The following is a 16,726-nucleotide window of genomic DNA, read 5'->3' as shown; positions in this document are numbered from 1 at the left end:
GTGGCGGATCAGAGTTTTTGTGCGGGGCCGTGATGCCCCAAGGGTTGAGGGATTTCCGGCTTTAGCGGTTTGTAAACCTACCAGTGTGGAGATGGGATGGCTACAAAAACCAAAAAAACCGCAGCCATTTTACAGCTCTATTGCTGTTTGAGCTTCATCAGCAATCAATTTCTAGATTTCTAAAGATGGAAAAAGTACCATACGAGTCCTTTCTTTAACTTAAAACTTGGATATACATGTGAAGTGATTAGGTGCTAATTAGGCTGCTCATCTAAGCAAAACTCATAACCTTGGACCAGAGTTTACTATCTAATTATGGACTGTTAATTAGGTATTATGTGTATTAGGAATCGAGATGCTTCAACTACTGCTGTCTTATGGAGGACCTCTGTAAAGAAAACGACAACACAATGGTTCAAGTTTTGTTGTTAGAGAGTATGTCATTTTACGTATTAATTATATAATATGTGCAAAAGGCTAATTAATTATGCGCTAGTGATTGTTGGCTGTTATTCCAGCTCGAGTATTTGTCTTCATGTTGGTTTTCTTCCTCTTAACCATGCCTGGATCTGAATTACCATTTACCTACTTACCCATTCCATAAAACCTGTGTCTCAACAGCCTACAGCAGCAGGTAGAATTTCAGGCAAAGCTTTCCCATAGAAGGGGGTCAACAAAAAAGACCAACGGTCCGCTTGTAGCCGGGAGCTCATTTCGTCGTGCCAAATGCTCCATGATTGCTTCATTGCGCCTCCTTATCAGTTCACAAATGCTCATACATGCAGACATTTTGACTCGAGGAATGCTTACATTGAGAAGTTGATTGTAGCATTGCGCTTATGCACCAAAGTTAGAGAAAGGAGGGCCCACTGAAGCCGTCCTTTCATCACCGCTATGTGAGTCCACGAGGTCGAACATGGGTTCGACCTTGGATCAAACTTTGGACCTCGGTTCACCATAATTAGGTGAGTGTGAAGGTGATATAACCGGCTTCATTTTAACGAAAAAAACCCAGTGTCCTCCATCCTGGGTGCTGCTGACACCTGAAACGCACGCCGTCAAGCTCACTGCTTTCGAACCCCATCAGTCCTTTGTCGCAACTGGGCATTGGTGTCTGTCAAGCCATGCCTGCCCGCTCCGTGGAGGGATGCATTCAAGATACTCCGCACTTATCTGCGGGATTAAAAGCCCTATGCTTTTGGCACGAAATCAACTTCACTTGTGGACCTACGTCTGCTTTTTTCCCGTAAATACACGAAATCAGGTCCCTGCCAGATATTATCTGATAATTAATTAGTAGCCATGAAAAGCAGCATTCCAAACCAATCTTTACCATCATGAAAACCGAGGCTCGCTCCAGCCAGCACTTCGCAAGTTCAAGGGTGTTTGAGTCCTTACTGGCAAAGGGAAGCAGTATGTTTGGCCCTTTGTTTTACACGATACGCGCCTTAACCTCGTGTTGACCAAGCAAGAGAAGGTCGCGCAGCCCAAAACCCTTGTTCCAGCCCTTGCCCTGCTCCCTAGCCTCCTTGATCTTCCAGAAGATGGTACCCTGCTACTGTAAGCTTAAAACCAGGCAGAACCAAACACGATACCACTTACATCATATGTCTGCCGGAGGTCCTCCTTGGATACGCGACCGTCCTTCTGCAGCAGCAGCCACGTAGTGCCGAATTCAAATATGGCAGCGCCCCACTGTGCGCTCCCGTCAGTACACTTTCACCGCCCAAGAGAAGCGTGAAAGGGAGAAAAAAAATAAAACATCTGCGGCATACCCCGAACGGATCAGCAGCGAGGCGATTCCCCTTAATCATATTCCACAGCTCGCCCGCCGATAGCGACCCGGCGCCGTGGACATCCCATTTAGAAAATATGTCCTCGAACATCTGGGGAACGAATCTGCCCTCCTTGTCATAAACCCCTGAGTCAGAGCCATGCTGCCACCTCGTTAGCAAGAAGTCCTTCTTTATAACTGGCGATGCGATAGAAAGTTTCCAGTAAGGGTAGGTAGGCGATTGAGAAACGATGTTTAAAATGAAGAACTTACCTTGGCTTTGTGAATTCCACCGACGTAGACGCGGAACCACGGATCGGGCCACCAGGAGACGGCCAGCCGGGTGGGGTAGGAGAAGTTGACGTTGATGATCACCACCGCGAGCAGTGAGAAGAGGATGCTGAAACCCAGGTCCCGGAACCCGACATACGTATCCCATGGGTAGATCTGGCCGTCCTGGTCCCGGTCCCAGAATAGCACGTGCTGCTGCAGTACCGTCTAATTAATATCCCCCTTGTCAGCTAAGCCAGTCCAGTTACCGGTACCATGATCATCGCAACAGAGACAGGGCGGCCAAAAGAACTGGCTCAAAGATATGTTGATATAAGAGATGACGTACATGATCCCGCATTCGACCGTTCTTCGACTCGGGGCTTCCGTTGGGCGCAAATGTCGACACGGCCAGGTTGGCGCGGGCCACGGCGGGCTTCGCAATGAACTCGCCGGCGCCGGTGGCCTGGCGGCGCTGAAAGGTCACGGGGGCGGCAGGGGCAGTGTGGTCGAATGGGAGGGTGCCCGTGTCTTTGCCTCCCTGAATTGTGACCGGACGAGAGGAGGTTGAGGGGGAAGAGGCGTGCGGAGCCATGTTGGGCGATTGTGCCGGCACGCGAATCGACAGCGAGGAAAGTTCGGTACTTGTCGTGCTTAGTCGTTCGAGACTTGAGTGCTACTCTGTCTAGTCTAGGATTTCTTGTCTCCGGGGGGGAGCAAGAATATCAGTATTGCGGTCGTGGTCTTTGTTTGCACCAGCCATGGCCAGTTTGGCCAATTTATAAGTAATCTTGCACCGGGATAGAGTTCCGCAAACGTTTTCCGCGGTATATACTTGTTCCTTGGTTCCTGACACGATCTAGGAGCAGGCTCGAGGCCTAGAGGGCGTGTTTGTGACGTCACGACCGTTTCGCCCCGCGTTCCACGACTTCCGTTCAGGGGTATCCGATAGCTGATCATCACATGCAAATGCAAGAATAACCTTCTTGCCATATCTGCTGCTTTGTCGTCTTAAGGTGGTAGTTTTTTTCTAACCCATTGCATCAAACCAGACCTCGGAACAGCACGCATTGCTGAGAGCCTAGGGCACCACCAGATGATCAGACTCATATCAACTAACGAGAATGGTCAAAGAGGCGTTGAAGGAGCCATGTACATCCTCAGAGTCAAAAAAAAAAAAAAAATCTATACAGCACGCATACCAGAACAGCGGCGCCCGAGTACAGTGTTATCCCATTGTTCAAGGTACAAAAGATGGGTAAATGATGCCAAAAAGTGACTCGGATACCGGGAATCGAACCCGGAGCTGTTGAGATGATTCACTGCTGAGCAATGAGAGTCAACGATGTTAGCCATTACACCATATCCGATAATGGTGTTGCTTGTTGTGAGTCGGCCGCAACGGTCCCTCCATGAGGTCTGCGTGGTTTCGTGTTGTGGAGAGCTTGTGGACCCCGAGGGTTTTGCCCCCAAGTCCTCCGCCCTAGTAACAAACAGATGCGAGGAGGGTAAGTGCCACAAATTGCTCAAACAAATGAGAAATTCTGGCAAGTCAGGCAAGGTGGCCGAGCGGTCCAAGGCGCCACGTTAAGGACTTCATCCTTAAAACACACTCGTCAAGAGTTCCGTGGTCTCGAAAGGGGCGTGAGTTCGAATCTCACCCTTGTCAACTTCTATTTTGTGGTCCTAATAGATTCATATTTTTCTTTGCCGTGTCGTTTTCATTCATTCTTCCCTCTCAATAGACATGGTCCGTGTGATGTTGCTAAACTAACACCGTTAGGTTGTTGTTCTCTTTGTCAAAGGAGCCCTGTTTTGCGAGGAAGAGCCCGCCTGACATGAGACACCGAAGATCAGGGAAATGCACGAGTCTCAGAACATCCGAGTCGTATGCGGCTGAATGTGACCTAGCTACCGCGTGAATAGAGAGGACCCTTGCTTTCCGAATATTTTTGTGCCGCAGTTTGACTTGTAAGGCAGTAGCTCTAGAATTGGCCACTATACGGATTACACATTACACAGTAGATCCACTAACCAACACTTCTAATTAGGTTGGTGGGGTAATTAACCATCTCCTACCGAAACGATCTGCCCAGTGCCACTTACATATTAGTCCCCCTATCGCGCCCTAGCGAGTACATACGACCATAGGCAGTAGAGAATTCGGGATCCCGTCCGCTCTCCCTTAGACAAGCTACTGACCGCCGGACTAGTACTCAGGTCGGTGACGACTGGGGAATCCCCGGTGTTGTATGTTTTTGGCGCTTTTTCGAGATATTTTTGTTGTTATCACAACAAAAACGTAGAGACTACGAGAACGAAGGGGTCGGCACCACGCTCTCTGATGCTGCCGTGACCGTTGTGCCGTAAGCTGTCGCCACGCGAGACGCCGGTATAAGCTACGAGGTGATTTGGCGCTGCCCTAACAGCCGCGTCGTCTCTCGAGGCGGAGACGGCACCAAGACATGGGTTTCCGAACAACTCCGGAATGGAGTGGTTATCTGAGGAGGCGTCTGGAGAGACTTGCGACGGCTGATGGGCCGGAGCAGATAGGGTGTATCGGCGTACGTGCAGCACCCGGAATGACTCCTTAGTGCGTTTGCCATCCAGGTCGGGAGCAGGGCTCAGATCCTTATTATTCGGCCTCTTTCTAAGTACGACCCGGGGAAGCTTGGCGGCGAATATGTTGCCTCCTTTGAACCATCTTCAAATCGGAGACTCGATGGGGGAAGCCTCAGATTCGGTTTCCGCTTCCTGTTCGCCTCCTGCTCGTCGTCAACGACGCCGGGAGCCGAAGATGCGCGTGGCCCTCCTGGTGATGTTGCTAATGCCGGCTGTATACGTGGTGTTACACGGACTATTTGGGCTGTGGACGCTTCATCATCGGCATCAGCCTCGTCCATGGGACCAGACGTGGGACTGGTAACCTCCTTTGTTGTGTCCATCTCTGTTCATTCCCACTGATGGCGACTGGGCCTTAGGAGTGGTGAGGGCGACACGTCGCCACCAATGGCAGTGAGGTTTCTGCGTAAGCTCGGGTTGCGCTTTCCGGGCGATTGCGCGCGGTCATCACGATCTGGGCTCCCCCGGGGGCCGTAAAATCCTAGATATCCCGGCATGCTAGCCGTAGGGGAGCGGTTGCTGAATTCTGGTATATCGTCCCTGAGCGCTTCACCGAGTACGTCATGCTGACTGGAGATGATAGACAAATTGTTCGGGGACCCGACGCCGGTAGATCTCGACGGCGATGTAGTCGCCTTGCATCTCGTAGATGGTGGCAAGCAAACCAGTCGTCTCCGAGCAGCCCTGGACGGTGCGCCGAACCGTACACGTAGCCCTAGCCCACCTTTTTTGCGCCTTGATTACTTTTTTGCAGGTGCTCAGAGCGCTATCAAACCGATACGTCGACAGACAGCCGAGAGCCACCGCATGGAGCATGGTCAAGATGACCTGCCCTAGGTACGAGAACGAGTCCACGGTTGTAATAGCCAAGTCAGAGACAATAGGCTCGGCTTTCCTCCAGTCAATCCGGAAAAGTGGCAGAGGGCTATCTGGGTCTGGAGCCGCCGGAGATGGTCCTGTCTGGGGCTTGTCTTCTCTCTACGCCGGACGGCCTCGGTGAGGAGGCCGATGGCTTTTTGAAACTCGGTTCTCCGGATGCTATCCCTGGCGAGATCCTCGAGCCCGTTCAGAAAGAGCACCTCAAACTCCGCCTCGTCGTCCTCGTCGTTCTCGACCTCCTCCTGAGCAGACCATCGGGGGGGTGGTCGATGCTCCAGCACGTCGGACAGGTTCGGTATGAGCGATCGTAGCCGATACGGGAATGCGGACCACAGGGTCGGGGGGCGGCGATGCCGCCTCCACGGAAGGGGGAGTCTCACTGCCCGCTGCGAGCTCGCGGGCGGACCTAATGAACGATTCAACTCGCTCCCGACGGTATGCGGGGAAGTTCCCTATCGAGCTGCCGCTGTGGTCGCGAATGGTGCTCGCAGTGGAGCTGGCGGCAGAATGAAACTGCTTGGCTGCTTCGGCGAGATTGCGAAGGTTGCGGGCGACGCGCGCGTCCGAGGAGATGCCGTGACTGAAGCCCTGCGACGGCCGGACGGACGCCAGTAGAGCCTCATCAATGGACGACTTGAGGCGGTCGAGCTCAAAGAGGATCATTTCCTGGGAGGCATTGTTACAAAGAGAAAGTGACCTAAAATTATTAGCGCGACATAACATCGCTTCATGATGGCCGAGGTCACACCACTTAGACGGTGACGGTGTGGAGCAGGGTCTGCAGAGCCTAGTTGGACTTGTGAATCTTGTCCCGGAACGCGGCGATCTCGGGTGAGTAGACTATCAGTTCTACCGCGGCGTGCACCCTCCAGCCGAAGGTTCGAGCTCTCGTGTTGTGCTTGATCTTGTGCACGAGAACGGCGAGTTCATTAAGCGTTACATGGCAATCTGCGATGCATAGCTCGCTCTGATGCCATATTAGGTCCTCGTCTACGTAGGCCGAGTCAAGAGGGCGGCATCCTTTGCAAAACAACGTAGCGCACAACCCGAACAGGGCCGGCAACCAAAACGGCAACCGCATCCCTACTAGACGCCAAGGTCGTGTCACCGTCAGGAGTCTCACCAAGCGACGCTTCGAGTTTGTATTTCTTTTTTTTCGCTTTTAAAGTACTTATTTATGGTGACAGTCGGAGGTGGGCTGGGAGTCTAGGTCTAATTAGGCTCTTGGGCAGGGCAGACGTCGTGCAAGCTTTCGGCAGATAATGCCATTTTGCGGGTCATGGAAGAAGAGGTTCCCTTTTCTGCCAGCATTTGAATTGCATCAAGCAGCAGAATTCCATTAGCGGTCTTGATCCGCAGCTACCCCCTACTTGGCGGCCTACCGGCATGGGAAGTGGCAGTTGAGCTGCCGTCAGGGGCAAGCACGACCCTGGAGAGATCGCGGTTGTGGGTCGCAAGTACTCTGCGCGACGGAGAATATCCGATTTTGTGTGCTCCTGACGCTGCGTATCCAATTGTATTCCTACTGGTACCTTGCCTAGCACGGAGCATTCACAACAATATCGTGTGTGTTCATGTAACGTTGGTTTTTAGGTGCGGGGATCTGGGGGCACCTATTACTTGGCAAGAGGGGAGAGAAACCTTACCGTCACACGCATTCATAGCAGACACCCTTGTCAGATCATTAGTGTCGTTCGTAATGAATGAGTTGCCAATTTGTTCCTGCCTGCGTGGAAAGATACATACATATTTTTGTTTAACCGCAAGCTCCACAATCAACATAAAGTACCGACCGTCGCCATTCCACCGAGGCCCTTCCCTTGTGCCTATTACCTTACCCGAATTGTTAATTATGTGTCTACCAGGCACCCAGGAGGGCATTGTACTCACTCACTCTCCGAGAGAACATCGAATCCGGAAAACAGAATGCGGGCGAAAAGGGCGGCCATTGCCCTTTTCCTAGCTTGGCCGGCCATAACACGGGCCGCGTCCCTCGTCTCTTTTCCGGGAAACACGGCCGCGATTCCATCGTGGGAACTGCAGTCTTCTGTGGAGGCCGGCACTGACCTCGAAGGTCTTTCACAAGTTGGGGTCGATACAAAGTCATGGCACCACATCAAAACATGGAGATGTACGCTCATGGGCTGCCTGATCGAGGCCGGCGTCTACAATGAAGATCAACTCTTCTACTCGGAGAACCTGCGCAAAGTCAACGAGACGCAATTCCTGGTGCCATGGATTTATCGCAACGAGTTCTCCCTGCATCCCGGCCCGGGCAGGCACTTCTTCCTGCAGACACACGGCATCTCTTCGCGAGCCGACATCTTTCTGAACGGCAAACGAGTGGCCAATTCTTCGGAGCAGGCGGGTTCGTACGTTGGCCGGATTTACGACATCACCAAACAGGTTCACAGAGAAAATGCGCTGGCAATTCAGGTGTACCCGACCAACTACTACTACGACCTGGCGCTCGGATGGGTGGATTGGAACCCATGGCCGGCCGACAACGGCACCGGCGTCTGGCGGGACGTCGAGATCAAGCAGACCGGGGCGGTCATGCTGGAGCCGTTGCGGGTTGTGACGCACTTGGGGCCGACGCTCGGAGATGAGCCAGCAAACGTGACCCTCAAGGCCCAAGCACATAACCTTGAAAACTACACCGTCACCATCACGGCCACCGGCCACATCGCCCTGGACCCCCACTCTGATAACCAACAACACCATCACCACCACCACCCTATTACCTGGCACCGAACGTACACGCTCCCACCCCTTTCCACCACCGAGCTCGCCCTCTCCGCGACCATTGCCGACCCCCAGATCTGGTGGCCCCGCCAATGGGGTGGTCAACCGCTCTACACCGCCGCCTTGACCGTCACCACGCGCGGCACCACCACGCCGTCCGACCGGTCCACGGCCACCTTCGGCCTGCGCACCGTCGAGGCGAGGCTGAACCCGACCTACAACGACACCACCTTCCACGTCAACTCGCGCCCCTTCCAGGTCCTGGGCGCCGGCTACTCCCCCAACGTCTTCCTCCGCGCGCCGCCACGGACCGCCGCGGCCGACTACACGGCCACGCTCCAGTACGTACTCGACCTGGGCCTGAACACGATCCGGCTCGAGGGCAAGGACGAGCACTCGGAACTGTACGCGGCGGCGGACCGGCTGGGCGTCATGATCCTTGCCGGCTGGGAGTGCTGCGACAAGTGGGAGGCGTGGAGCTACAACGGCGACCTGGCCATCGACCCGGTGCCGGTCTGGGACGACGCCGACTACGCCGTCGCGCGTGCCGCCATGGCCCACGAGGCCCGCATGCTCCAGCCCCATCCCAGCCTGCTGGGCTTCCTCATCGGCAGCGACTTCTGGCCCGACGACCGCGCCACCGCCGCCTACCTCGATGCCCTGGAAGCCGCCGACTGGGCCGCCCCCGTGCTGGCCTCGGCCTCGAAGCGCGGGTACCCCGAGCGGACCGGTCCGGGAGGGCTCAAGATGGACGGGCCGTACGACTGGGTGCCACCGGGGTACTGGTGGGACACGGAGCCGACCGGGGAGAGGCTCGGAGCCGCGTTCGGTTTTGGGTCCGAGCTGGGCGCGGGCGTGGGCACGCCGGAGCTGGGGTCGCTGAGGCGGTTCCTGAGCGAGGGGGACCTGGAGGCCCTGTGGAAGCGGCCGAACGTGAGCCTATTCCACATGTCGAGGGAGACCTCCCAATTTACGACGAGGGTGATCTACAACGCCGGGCTCTGGAACCGGTGGGGCGCCCCCGCGAGCCTGGAAGACTACCTGATGAAGGCGCAGCTGATGGACTACGAGGCCACGCGGGCTCAGTTCGACGCCTACACGGCCATGTGGAACGCCGAGAGGCCGGCCACGGGCCTGATATACTGGATGCTCAACAACGCCTGGCCGAGCCTGCACTGGAACCTGTGGGACTACTACATGCGTCCTGCCGGTAGTTACTTTGGGGCAAAGGCCGGCAGCAGGGTGGAAAATGTCGTGTTTGACTACGTCAGGAGGGCGGTCTGGCTGGTCAACCGGTCCCTGGACAAGAGCGGGACGAGGAGAGTGCAGGTGGACGTCATGGATAAGCATGGTAAAGTCCTATACAAGGACACGACCGTCACCACGACTGTTCCAAACACGAGCAAGGACATTCTTTCACTAGCGGGACCTCTGGGCAACATCACCGACGTGGTGTTTTTGCGGCTGGTTCTCTACGATGCACAACGGCAAGGGCATGCGCTGAGTCGAAACGTGTACTGGGTTGCGAAGGAGCCAGATGTGCTGGACTGGGACGAGTCGGATTGGTACTTCACGCCGGTGACCAGCTACTCGGACTACACTGCACTAAACAACATGGCTCAGGCAGACGTCACGGTTCACAATGTCTGGCACGGCTCAGGGGTTGACATGACGCTGGAGAACAAATCTAAGGTGCCAGCGTTCTTTGTCAGCTTGACGCTGGTGGATGTACACGGGAACGAGGTCCTGCCGGTGACGTGGGAGGACAACTATGTCACCCTATGGCCGGGTGAGAAATTGACACTTCGGGGAAGGTCAATGGGGGTAGATGCAAAGCCGTGGGAGGTCATTGTGAGAGGAAAGAACGTTGAAGCAAAGAGAGTCCGTCACCGGTGGCATGTATGAGAGAAGACCAACATTACATGGATAGCCTTAATGGTATAGATCCTACCGAATGAAATCACTCATTAGCGAGGAAGTACTTTGTGAGTTGGGTGAGCATATTCCCTAAATTCATTCTACTGGGGGTTGCATTAGAGGCACCTCACGTGGAACAACTGTTAGGATTCAATTTCGCAGCAAGAACCGTAGTCCCACTCGTTTTCAAATATCCATGTGAGACATGTGATCTGTCTGTATAACGGGGCGGCTACTTGCCCACTTCACCCAACACGGAAGACCTAGGTTTGGTGGGCCACCATATTGCCTTTGCATGACTATTTCACACCCCAACGTGAAACGATGCTCTAAAACCAACGAAAAAAGGATGCGACGAAACTTGGTTAGTTGCATGCCCATGTTGTGTTGTGGCCGTCGGCAGCTGCAGGGGTTGTGCTCTTGGGTCTGGTACCAGAGAAGCAATCTCAACAAGGAAACTAGCCTGCCCGGCTAGCTCAATCGGTAGAGCGTGAGACTCTTAAGTCCCAGGTCATCTCAAGGTTGTGGGTTCGACCCCCACGTCGGGCTCAATTCCCGGCAGCGATTGCCAATATTTTTCTACAATTTTTGCCGTTTTTCGGCCACGGGTTAGCAATCCCCTACTAAATAAGCAGACTTCCCGGCCATAATTCGGCATTTATAAATTCTGTGTTTTTATGGTGGATTGGCACGCACTAGGCACGGCACAACCCAACTTCGCTTCCCAGGAACTGCTTCAGCTCGGAACTGTCCTGGAAGCATAACACTACTCCGTATGACAAATTCCTTCCCCGTGTCAATATTTGTCCGGTGAACATAGAGCTTGACGGAGTCCTCCCAAATATGACAAATCAAGATGCTGGCCACGGGGCTCCCGGACCTGTTCGGGAAAGAGATTCTCCAAAAAGAGGAGCATCAAGTGTCATGATCTCGCGTGTCATCCACTTTCATCAGCGTTGACCTGGCCCGCACTCCAGGAACCCCACCCTATCTGTGCCTACATAACATAAGTCGTCCCCAAACCTGTCGGCGTTAAGACTCCACTATTACCAGAACTGCCCAAAATTCTTCATCAACTAGCCCCGAAAACCTCGGATTACCGAGTCGTGGCATTCTTCTAGGAGTGTGAGATAAGGAGAATTCAAGTCCTCGGAATAATTATGACTGCGTGAATATTTGTTGTCGAAGAACTATCGTCTCCACCATTGTTGAAGACGACCCACATTCCACCGCTTTCCATTGTCAACAATGACGTCTTGTCCCTGACCTTAAGCGGCTTATTCGAGAGGGGCCCATAGCTGCCGAGCAGGTAGAAGCGGGACAATGAAGGTATATATTTCTGAAGAGAGACGTCTGTAACACGCGAGCACCAAAGACTCTCATCAACACATCACAACTTCTGAACTTGTTCCACGTTGTCATCCTGTCCACTTCCCTCTAATAGTTCGCACCACGCCAGCAATTATAGGATACAAACACGCTTACCACAGTACATCCATTCATCCAAACCATGTCTATCCCCGCTACCCAGAAGCAGTGGATCATCCAGAGCGCCGGCAAGGGGCTCGATGAGCTGGCCTACCAGGACGCCCCGGTGCCCAAACTCGGTGAGACTGATGTGCTCGTCAAGTTGCGGGGCGCGTCGCTCAACTATCGCGACTTGTTGATTCCCAAGGTAACTTGGCTACGTTGCCCTCCGCGACGTCCCTTCTCATTCCGTGACCCCAACCAAGATATACACACACACACACACATGATAATACGAACCAGCAGAGTTCTAACCTTCCCTCGTCCAACTTCTAGGGTCAATACCCCTTCCCGCTCAACCTCCCCGTCGTCGCGTGCTCCGACGGCGCCGGCGAGGTGGTGGCGGTCGGGCCCCGCGTGACCAAGTGGAAGCCCGGCGATCGTGTGGTGACGCTCTTCAACCAGGGCCACCAGTCGGGCCCCCTCGACGAGGCCGCCAGCAAGACGGGCCTGGGCGGGTGCATCGACGGCACGCTGCGGCAGTACGGCGCCTTCGACCAGGACGGCCTCGTCCGCATGCCCGCGAACCTCGACTTTGTCGAGGCCGCCACCCTCACCTGCGCCGCGCTGACCAGCTGGAACGCCCTCTACGGCCTGAGGAGGCTGCAGAAGGGTGAGACGGTGCTCGTGCAGGGCACGGGAGGTGTTAGCTTGTTGCGCTGCAGGTGTGTATTATCCCCCAGGATGATAATAGTCCTCCTGTTCTCGTTCCTGCTGCTTCTTCTCCTCCCTTAGAACGAAAAGTTTGAGTGAGACAGGGCTGCCTACTGACAATGAAACTTTTTTTGAACGTTGTAATGACAACAGTTTGCCAAAGCTGCGGGCGCCACTGTCATCGCCACCACGTCGTCGGCGGAGAAGGCCGAGGTTCTGAAGAAGCTGGGCGCCGACCACGTCATCAACTACCGTGAGGACCCCAACTGGGGCGAGACGGCGCGCAAGCTGACGCCCGGCGGCGCGGGCGTCGACCACGTCATCGAGGTCGGCGGCGAAAACACCATGACGCAGAGCTTCCGGTCCATCAAGTACGAGGGCATCATCTCCATCATCGGCATGCTCGGCGGGTTCCAGCCCAAGGACAACATCTTGGAGGTTCTCGCGCGCGTGTGCACCATCCGCGGCGTCTACGTCGGGTCCAAGGCCCAGATGGAGGAGATGGTGGAGGTCATGGAGAAGCACGATATCCACCCGGTCCTGGACGGCAAGGTGTTCACCCTGGACACGGCCAAGGAGGCGTATGAGCATCTGGTAAGTCACCAGTCGCGGATAGTTTCTTTTTGTACGCCGAGATTATTGCGGAGTACCTTAGTCGAAGACGATGCTGACAAGCCTTGTGTGATAATCAGTTGAACAAAAAGCACTTTGGCAAGGTTGGCATCAAGATCGAGTAATAGCAGGGGTTGGTGAATGTCGTGGATGCTATCATGGCACGATTCTTCGAATATACGTTTAAATACGTGACAACGATAATTCGTGGTCCGGAAACGTACTTCGGTGAGGCTTGGGACTGGTATCAGCGTAGGGTCCACGATGTCCAAGGAAGCTGATGCTAGAGTTCCTTGGAGCGAACAAAACTGTTAAATGCAACATTGAATAGCCTGTTTGGTATGCAGGACTCGCGTCGGAGCTGAAGTCCGGCCGCTCTCATAAATATTTTGTTTTCGGCATTCCCCAACTTGTAACACTACTAGAAGCACGTAGTCTGCTACGGCGGAAGGTCGTCGATAATGGGATGCCGGCTGATCGAGAGGGCGAGAATTAACACGAGCAGGGACTGAAGGATTGCCCAGGGAAACCCCGCCAAGAAGCGAAGCCGAGACGGAGACAGATGCCGTAGATCGCAACCCTGAAGAAGTGGCGAGAGCAATTAGTAGGAACGGGCTTTCGACAACGCCGTCCGTGATCCAACCCGGCTCCGCACTCTTTTCTCTCCCTGTTGAACGTATCGGATGAATCTATGTTGCATGATGCAAAGCGAGGGATTTCTGTTTCAATGTCAGTGCAATTTGGGGGAAAGGGACGCAGACATGTTGACCTTAGGACACAGAGAAGGGACAAAGCCCCTGCAAGGATACCTAGAAATGGGCTGTAATTATGCTTTCCGTCGCCAGTGAAATTGTCGTCATCTCTTCAATACTGTGCCAGCCTCCAAAGGCGGGATGCGCTTGGGGCTGGGGAGGTCCGCCAGGAGGACAGCGCCTCTCGGGGCCACTGTCACGTCCGCTCCGGTAACCGGATTGCGCATGTTGGACGAATCGCCCAGCATGACGAGCCCACGGGTTGAGTTACTAATAATTAGGTCATGGAATCCAAGCACTGGGCATGCTGCCGAGGCGACCGCCCTTGACGGCCTTCGCAAGACTATGGCCAGGACACCTGAAACACAACCCCGCAAGGTTTCAGCCGAAGAACAGCCGCTTTGGGCGTCAAGAGCTTAGTTAATTTGATCTTTTGCGGGATGGATCCTGCACAGGGTAGCAAAGTGACGTCAGCCCGCCCGCTCATTGCCTGGGCTTCCGGTCCTTCACGTGATTTCACGTTATCGCGTCAGGCAGTAACGCTACAAGTTGCATCTAATTGTTTGCCCAACGCCAGACAGTCAACTGCACGTGTTATCCTAATACGCCTGCACTGCCCATCCTTAACCATGTCCAACAACCCTGATATCTATCACTGGCTATCGAACCTGCCTGATTTCTACAGAGTCGACCGCAGCGAGACGACGATCATTAACCCCAACCTGAAGCGCCCCCGAGAGCTCGAAATGACAACCCCTCCGTCTTCGGCCGCGCGGACCGGGAGCCTGTCGCCCGGCCCCAAGAAGCGAAAGATTGACGATAGCAGACCCGACAGCGATGAACCCGATCCGGATCCCGATGCGACACCCCGATCGGGTCGAGCTCAACGTCCAGCCACCACCCTCTCAATGCGAATCGCTTTCCCCCCGCCCTCTAGCCTGAGCCATTCCTCCGCCGCATCCATCGTATCCGACCGCCAAGACAGAAGCTCTAAAGGTTCCCGCCGCGCCGCCAGCCCGTCAAGAACATCATTGGGTTACAGCGCCTCGACAAACCCGTCCTCTTCGACTCGCTCAACGACGATCCCGGCCTGGGACAACTCCCCGAAGATGTGCGGCAGCTCTATTACGACATCTTCGCTGTCACGAAATACCAGACGGGCATCTATCCCGCCGAGATTTGCACAAAGATCGAAGCTCTGTACCCGGGTCGTCCGCCCCCAGATTCTGTCTACCGGAAACCTGAGGGAGGAAACGATAAAGACGGGATGGGACAAGACGAGGAACGCTTTTTCGACTACCTTCCCCTCTCGGCTCTGTTTGCCGGCACTGCAGAGGGCGCCTCGTTTCAAGCACGCATCGCTCACGCCGAGTTTTACAAGGTCCGCAGCATCAAAGATCACGCAAGGGAGTGCTTGGCTCTCCGTCGCGCCGAGGCGGCGTGGAACGCAAAGGTTCACGAACCATTGTTAGAGCTTGCCTTGTCGAGGCGACACACGTCTGTCATCTGCGAGAATGCAACGTCGGCCCGGATTTTGCCCTGCTTTCTCCCATGCCTCATTACGGGCGAGGTGGCCGAGGGCAAGATGGTGGACTTCGTGCTAGCACCTGACCTCGGCTCGGAGTCAGAGCTCGACATTGCCATCCAGAACAAGCTTGTCGAGCTGGCCAAGCAAATGAAGTCCTCGGGACTCGTTTCGGCCCAGCTCTGCATCAACCAAACCGACTATCCCCCCCTGACGCGCTCTCCTGCAGCCGTGACTATAGAGACCAAGGTTACCGGGGCGAGTCTCGAGGAAGGACGACTACAGCTGGGTGTATGGATAGCAGCTTGGCATAGCCGGATGGAAATGCTCGGTGTTGGCGGCGGGAAACCAGGCCCGCAGCTGCCCACGCTACCCCTCGTCCTAACCCACGATCACGTGTGGTCTCTTTACTTTGCAGTCGATCGACTTGACAAGATCGAGGTCTTTGGCCCCATGCATATCGGCATGACTGACAACCTTCCAAACATCTACCAGCTGCTTACCGTGCTTCGGTTACTCGGGGCTTGGATCGATACCACGTTTCGCTCCTGGGTCATCAATGCCTTTCGTCCCCAGACGTGATTAAACACTACCTCAAATTCATTACAAAGATCGCGCCCGGCATCAATGAGATGGTACTCGGCCAGTGACGACAATAGGTAGTGAAATGTGGATCATTTTTACCATCAAGGTCCGCTGGCTCAATGGCAGAGCGTCTGACTACGATTCAGGAGGTTCCAGGTTCGACCCCTGGGTGGATCGGGACATTTTTTCTCTTTTGCCGTTTCAACTCCATGCACTTTTCATTTCCAGTAATGATGGGATGAAGCTCGGGCTATTTTAGGTACCTAAGTACCGAGTAAGACGAACCATTTTGATGAGGCGATAACTCTTCGAGCTTACCTAAGTACCCAATCAAGATGCCTAATTAGACAAGTGCTCAGGATTAGTATGTCCGTACGTAGTAAGACACCAAACTCTGTAGTTACGATTCAGAGGGTCTGCTCTCGCGAAAGCGGGGTAATTAGGGTGCCAGTCTTGCTCAAGGCTCCGCTTCCACTTCCCAGTTTGCCGACTGGCGGAGTTGACAGACAGAACGGGCCTACCCGACGAGGTTGCCAAGCCTTTGCTGTGTAAGGTAATTACCTATTATACACACACTACATTAGGGTGAAGGCTTAACACTGTCATGGTAAGAAACGTGGTATTGATTAGGTTAGGGAGATACGTAAGTGCAGTTATGGTTAAACTCAATTTGAAACGAGCTCAAGGACGGCAAACTGCCAGTGCCGCGATGTATCGTCCATCGAGACTCGAACAAATGATTCTACTTCACCTCGGCCTGTTCTGACGGCGAGAATACAGAATGCGCTTTGTACCTTGAGGTTCCCTCGACTCGCTTCCAGTTCGTCCTCAGTACCCCAGTGTCATTCACTGCTCCTAATACCC

The 16,726-nt window shown here is 54.4% G+C and overlaps 7 protein-coding genes and 4 non-coding genes across 11 annotated transcripts; 6 read left to right on the top strand and 5 right to left on the bottom strand.

The window, feature by feature from the left end:
- Positions 1-1,432: 1,432 nt before the first annotated feature.
- Positions 1,433-2,799, bottom strand: MYCTH_83193 (uncharacterized protein; the record flags this gene model as incomplete). The annotated part of the gene is made up of 5 exons (XM_003665510.1): positions 2,394-2,799; positions 2,048-2,272; positions 1,776-1,937; positions 1,603-1,695; positions 1,433-1,552 (listed from the first exon to the last, which is right to left on the bottom strand). Exons 1-5 carry the CDS (start codon positions 2,637-2,639, stop codon positions 1,433-1,435), a joined length of 846 nt encoding a protein of 281 aa, XP_003665558.1. The 5' UTR covers positions 2,640-2,799.
- Positions 2,800-3,323: 524 nt separating this feature from the next.
- MYCTH_t141 lies at positions 3,324-3,414 on the bottom strand. Its single transcript has one exon. It is a non-coding gene; the product is annotated as a tRNA-Glu (tRNA).
- A 185-nt stretch (positions 3,415-3,599) lies between these two features.
- Positions 3,600-3,713, top strand: MYCTH_t147. The gene has a single exon. It is a non-coding gene; the product is annotated as a tRNA-Leu (tRNA).
- A 449-nt stretch (positions 3,714-4,162) lies between these two features.
- Positions 4,163-4,312, bottom strand: MYCTH_2067387 (uncharacterized protein; the record flags this gene model as incomplete). The annotated part of the gene is made up of 1 exon (XM_003665509.1): positions 4,163-4,312. A coding segment is annotated over one exon (150 nt), but the record flags the coding sequence as incomplete, so codon positions are not given.
- A 683-nt stretch (positions 4,313-4,995) lies between these two features.
- MYCTH_2129404 (uncharacterized protein) lies at positions 4,996-6,208 on the bottom strand (the record flags this gene model as incomplete). Its single annotated transcript, XM_003665508.1, has 4 exons — positions 4,996-5,213; positions 5,272-5,499; positions 5,649-5,787; positions 5,864-6,208. 4 exons carry the CDS (start codon positions 6,206-6,208, stop codon positions 4,996-4,998), a joined length of 930 nt encoding a protein of 309 aa, XP_003665556.1.
- A 1,263-nt stretch (positions 6,209-7,471) lies between these two features.
- Positions 7,472-10,195, top strand: MYCTH_54601 (glycoside hydrolase family 2 protein; the record flags this gene model as incomplete). The annotated part of the gene is made up of 1 exon (XM_003665507.1): positions 7,472-10,195. The coding sequence occupies one exon, from the start codon at positions 7,472-7,474 to the stop codon at positions 10,193-10,195; it is 2,724 nt and encodes a 907-aa protein (XP_003665555.1).
- A 477-nt stretch (positions 10,196-10,672) lies between these two features.
- MYCTH_t148 lies at positions 10,673-10,756 on the top strand. Its single transcript has one exon. It is a non-coding gene; the product is annotated as a tRNA-Lys (tRNA).
- A 961-nt stretch (positions 10,757-11,717) lies between these two features.
- Positions 11,718-13,125, top strand: MYCTH_55576 (alcohol dehydrogenase-like protein; the record flags this gene model as incomplete). The annotated part of the gene is made up of 4 exons (XM_003665506.1): positions 11,718-11,882; positions 12,011-12,403; positions 12,542-12,982; positions 13,081-13,125. The coding sequence occupies 4 exons, from the start codon at positions 11,718-11,720 to the stop codon at positions 13,123-13,125; spliced, it is 1,044 nt and encodes a 347-aa protein (XP_003665554.1).
- Positions 13,126-13,439: 314 nt separating this feature from the next.
- Positions 13,440-14,000, bottom strand: MYCTH_2129400 (uncharacterized protein; the record flags this gene model as incomplete). The annotated part of the gene is made up of 2 exons (XM_003665505.1): positions 13,440-13,508; positions 13,872-14,000. The coding sequence occupies 2 exons, from the start codon at positions 13,998-14,000 to the stop codon at positions 13,440-13,442; spliced, it is 198 nt and encodes a 65-aa protein (XP_003665553.1).
- Positions 14,001-14,381: 381 nt separating this feature from the next.
- On the top strand, positions 14,382-16,163 carry MYCTH_116679 (uncharacterized protein; the record flags this gene model as incomplete). Its single annotated transcript, XM_003665504.1, has 2 exons — positions 14,382-14,748; positions 14,949-16,163. The coding sequence occupies 2 exons, from the start codon at positions 14,382-14,384 to the stop codon at positions 15,857-15,859; spliced, it is 1,278 nt and encodes a 425-aa protein (XP_003665552.1). The 3' UTR covers positions 15,860-16,163.
- MYCTH_t149 lies at positions 15,968-16,039 on the top strand. The gene has a single exon. It is a non-coding gene; the product is annotated as a tRNA-Arg (tRNA).
- Positions 16,164-16,726: the final 563 nt, after the last annotated feature.

The sequence above is a fragment of the Thermothelomyces thermophilus genome, chromosome 5 (genome assembly GCF_000226095.1).
Source record: "Thermothelomyces thermophilus ATCC 42464 chromosome 5, complete sequence".
Classification (NCBI taxonomy): Eukaryota; Fungi; Ascomycota; class Sordariomycetes; order Sordariales; family Chaetomiaceae; genus Thermothelomyces; species Thermothelomyces thermophilus.
This window is presented reverse-complemented; position numbering and strand designations above follow the sequence as displayed.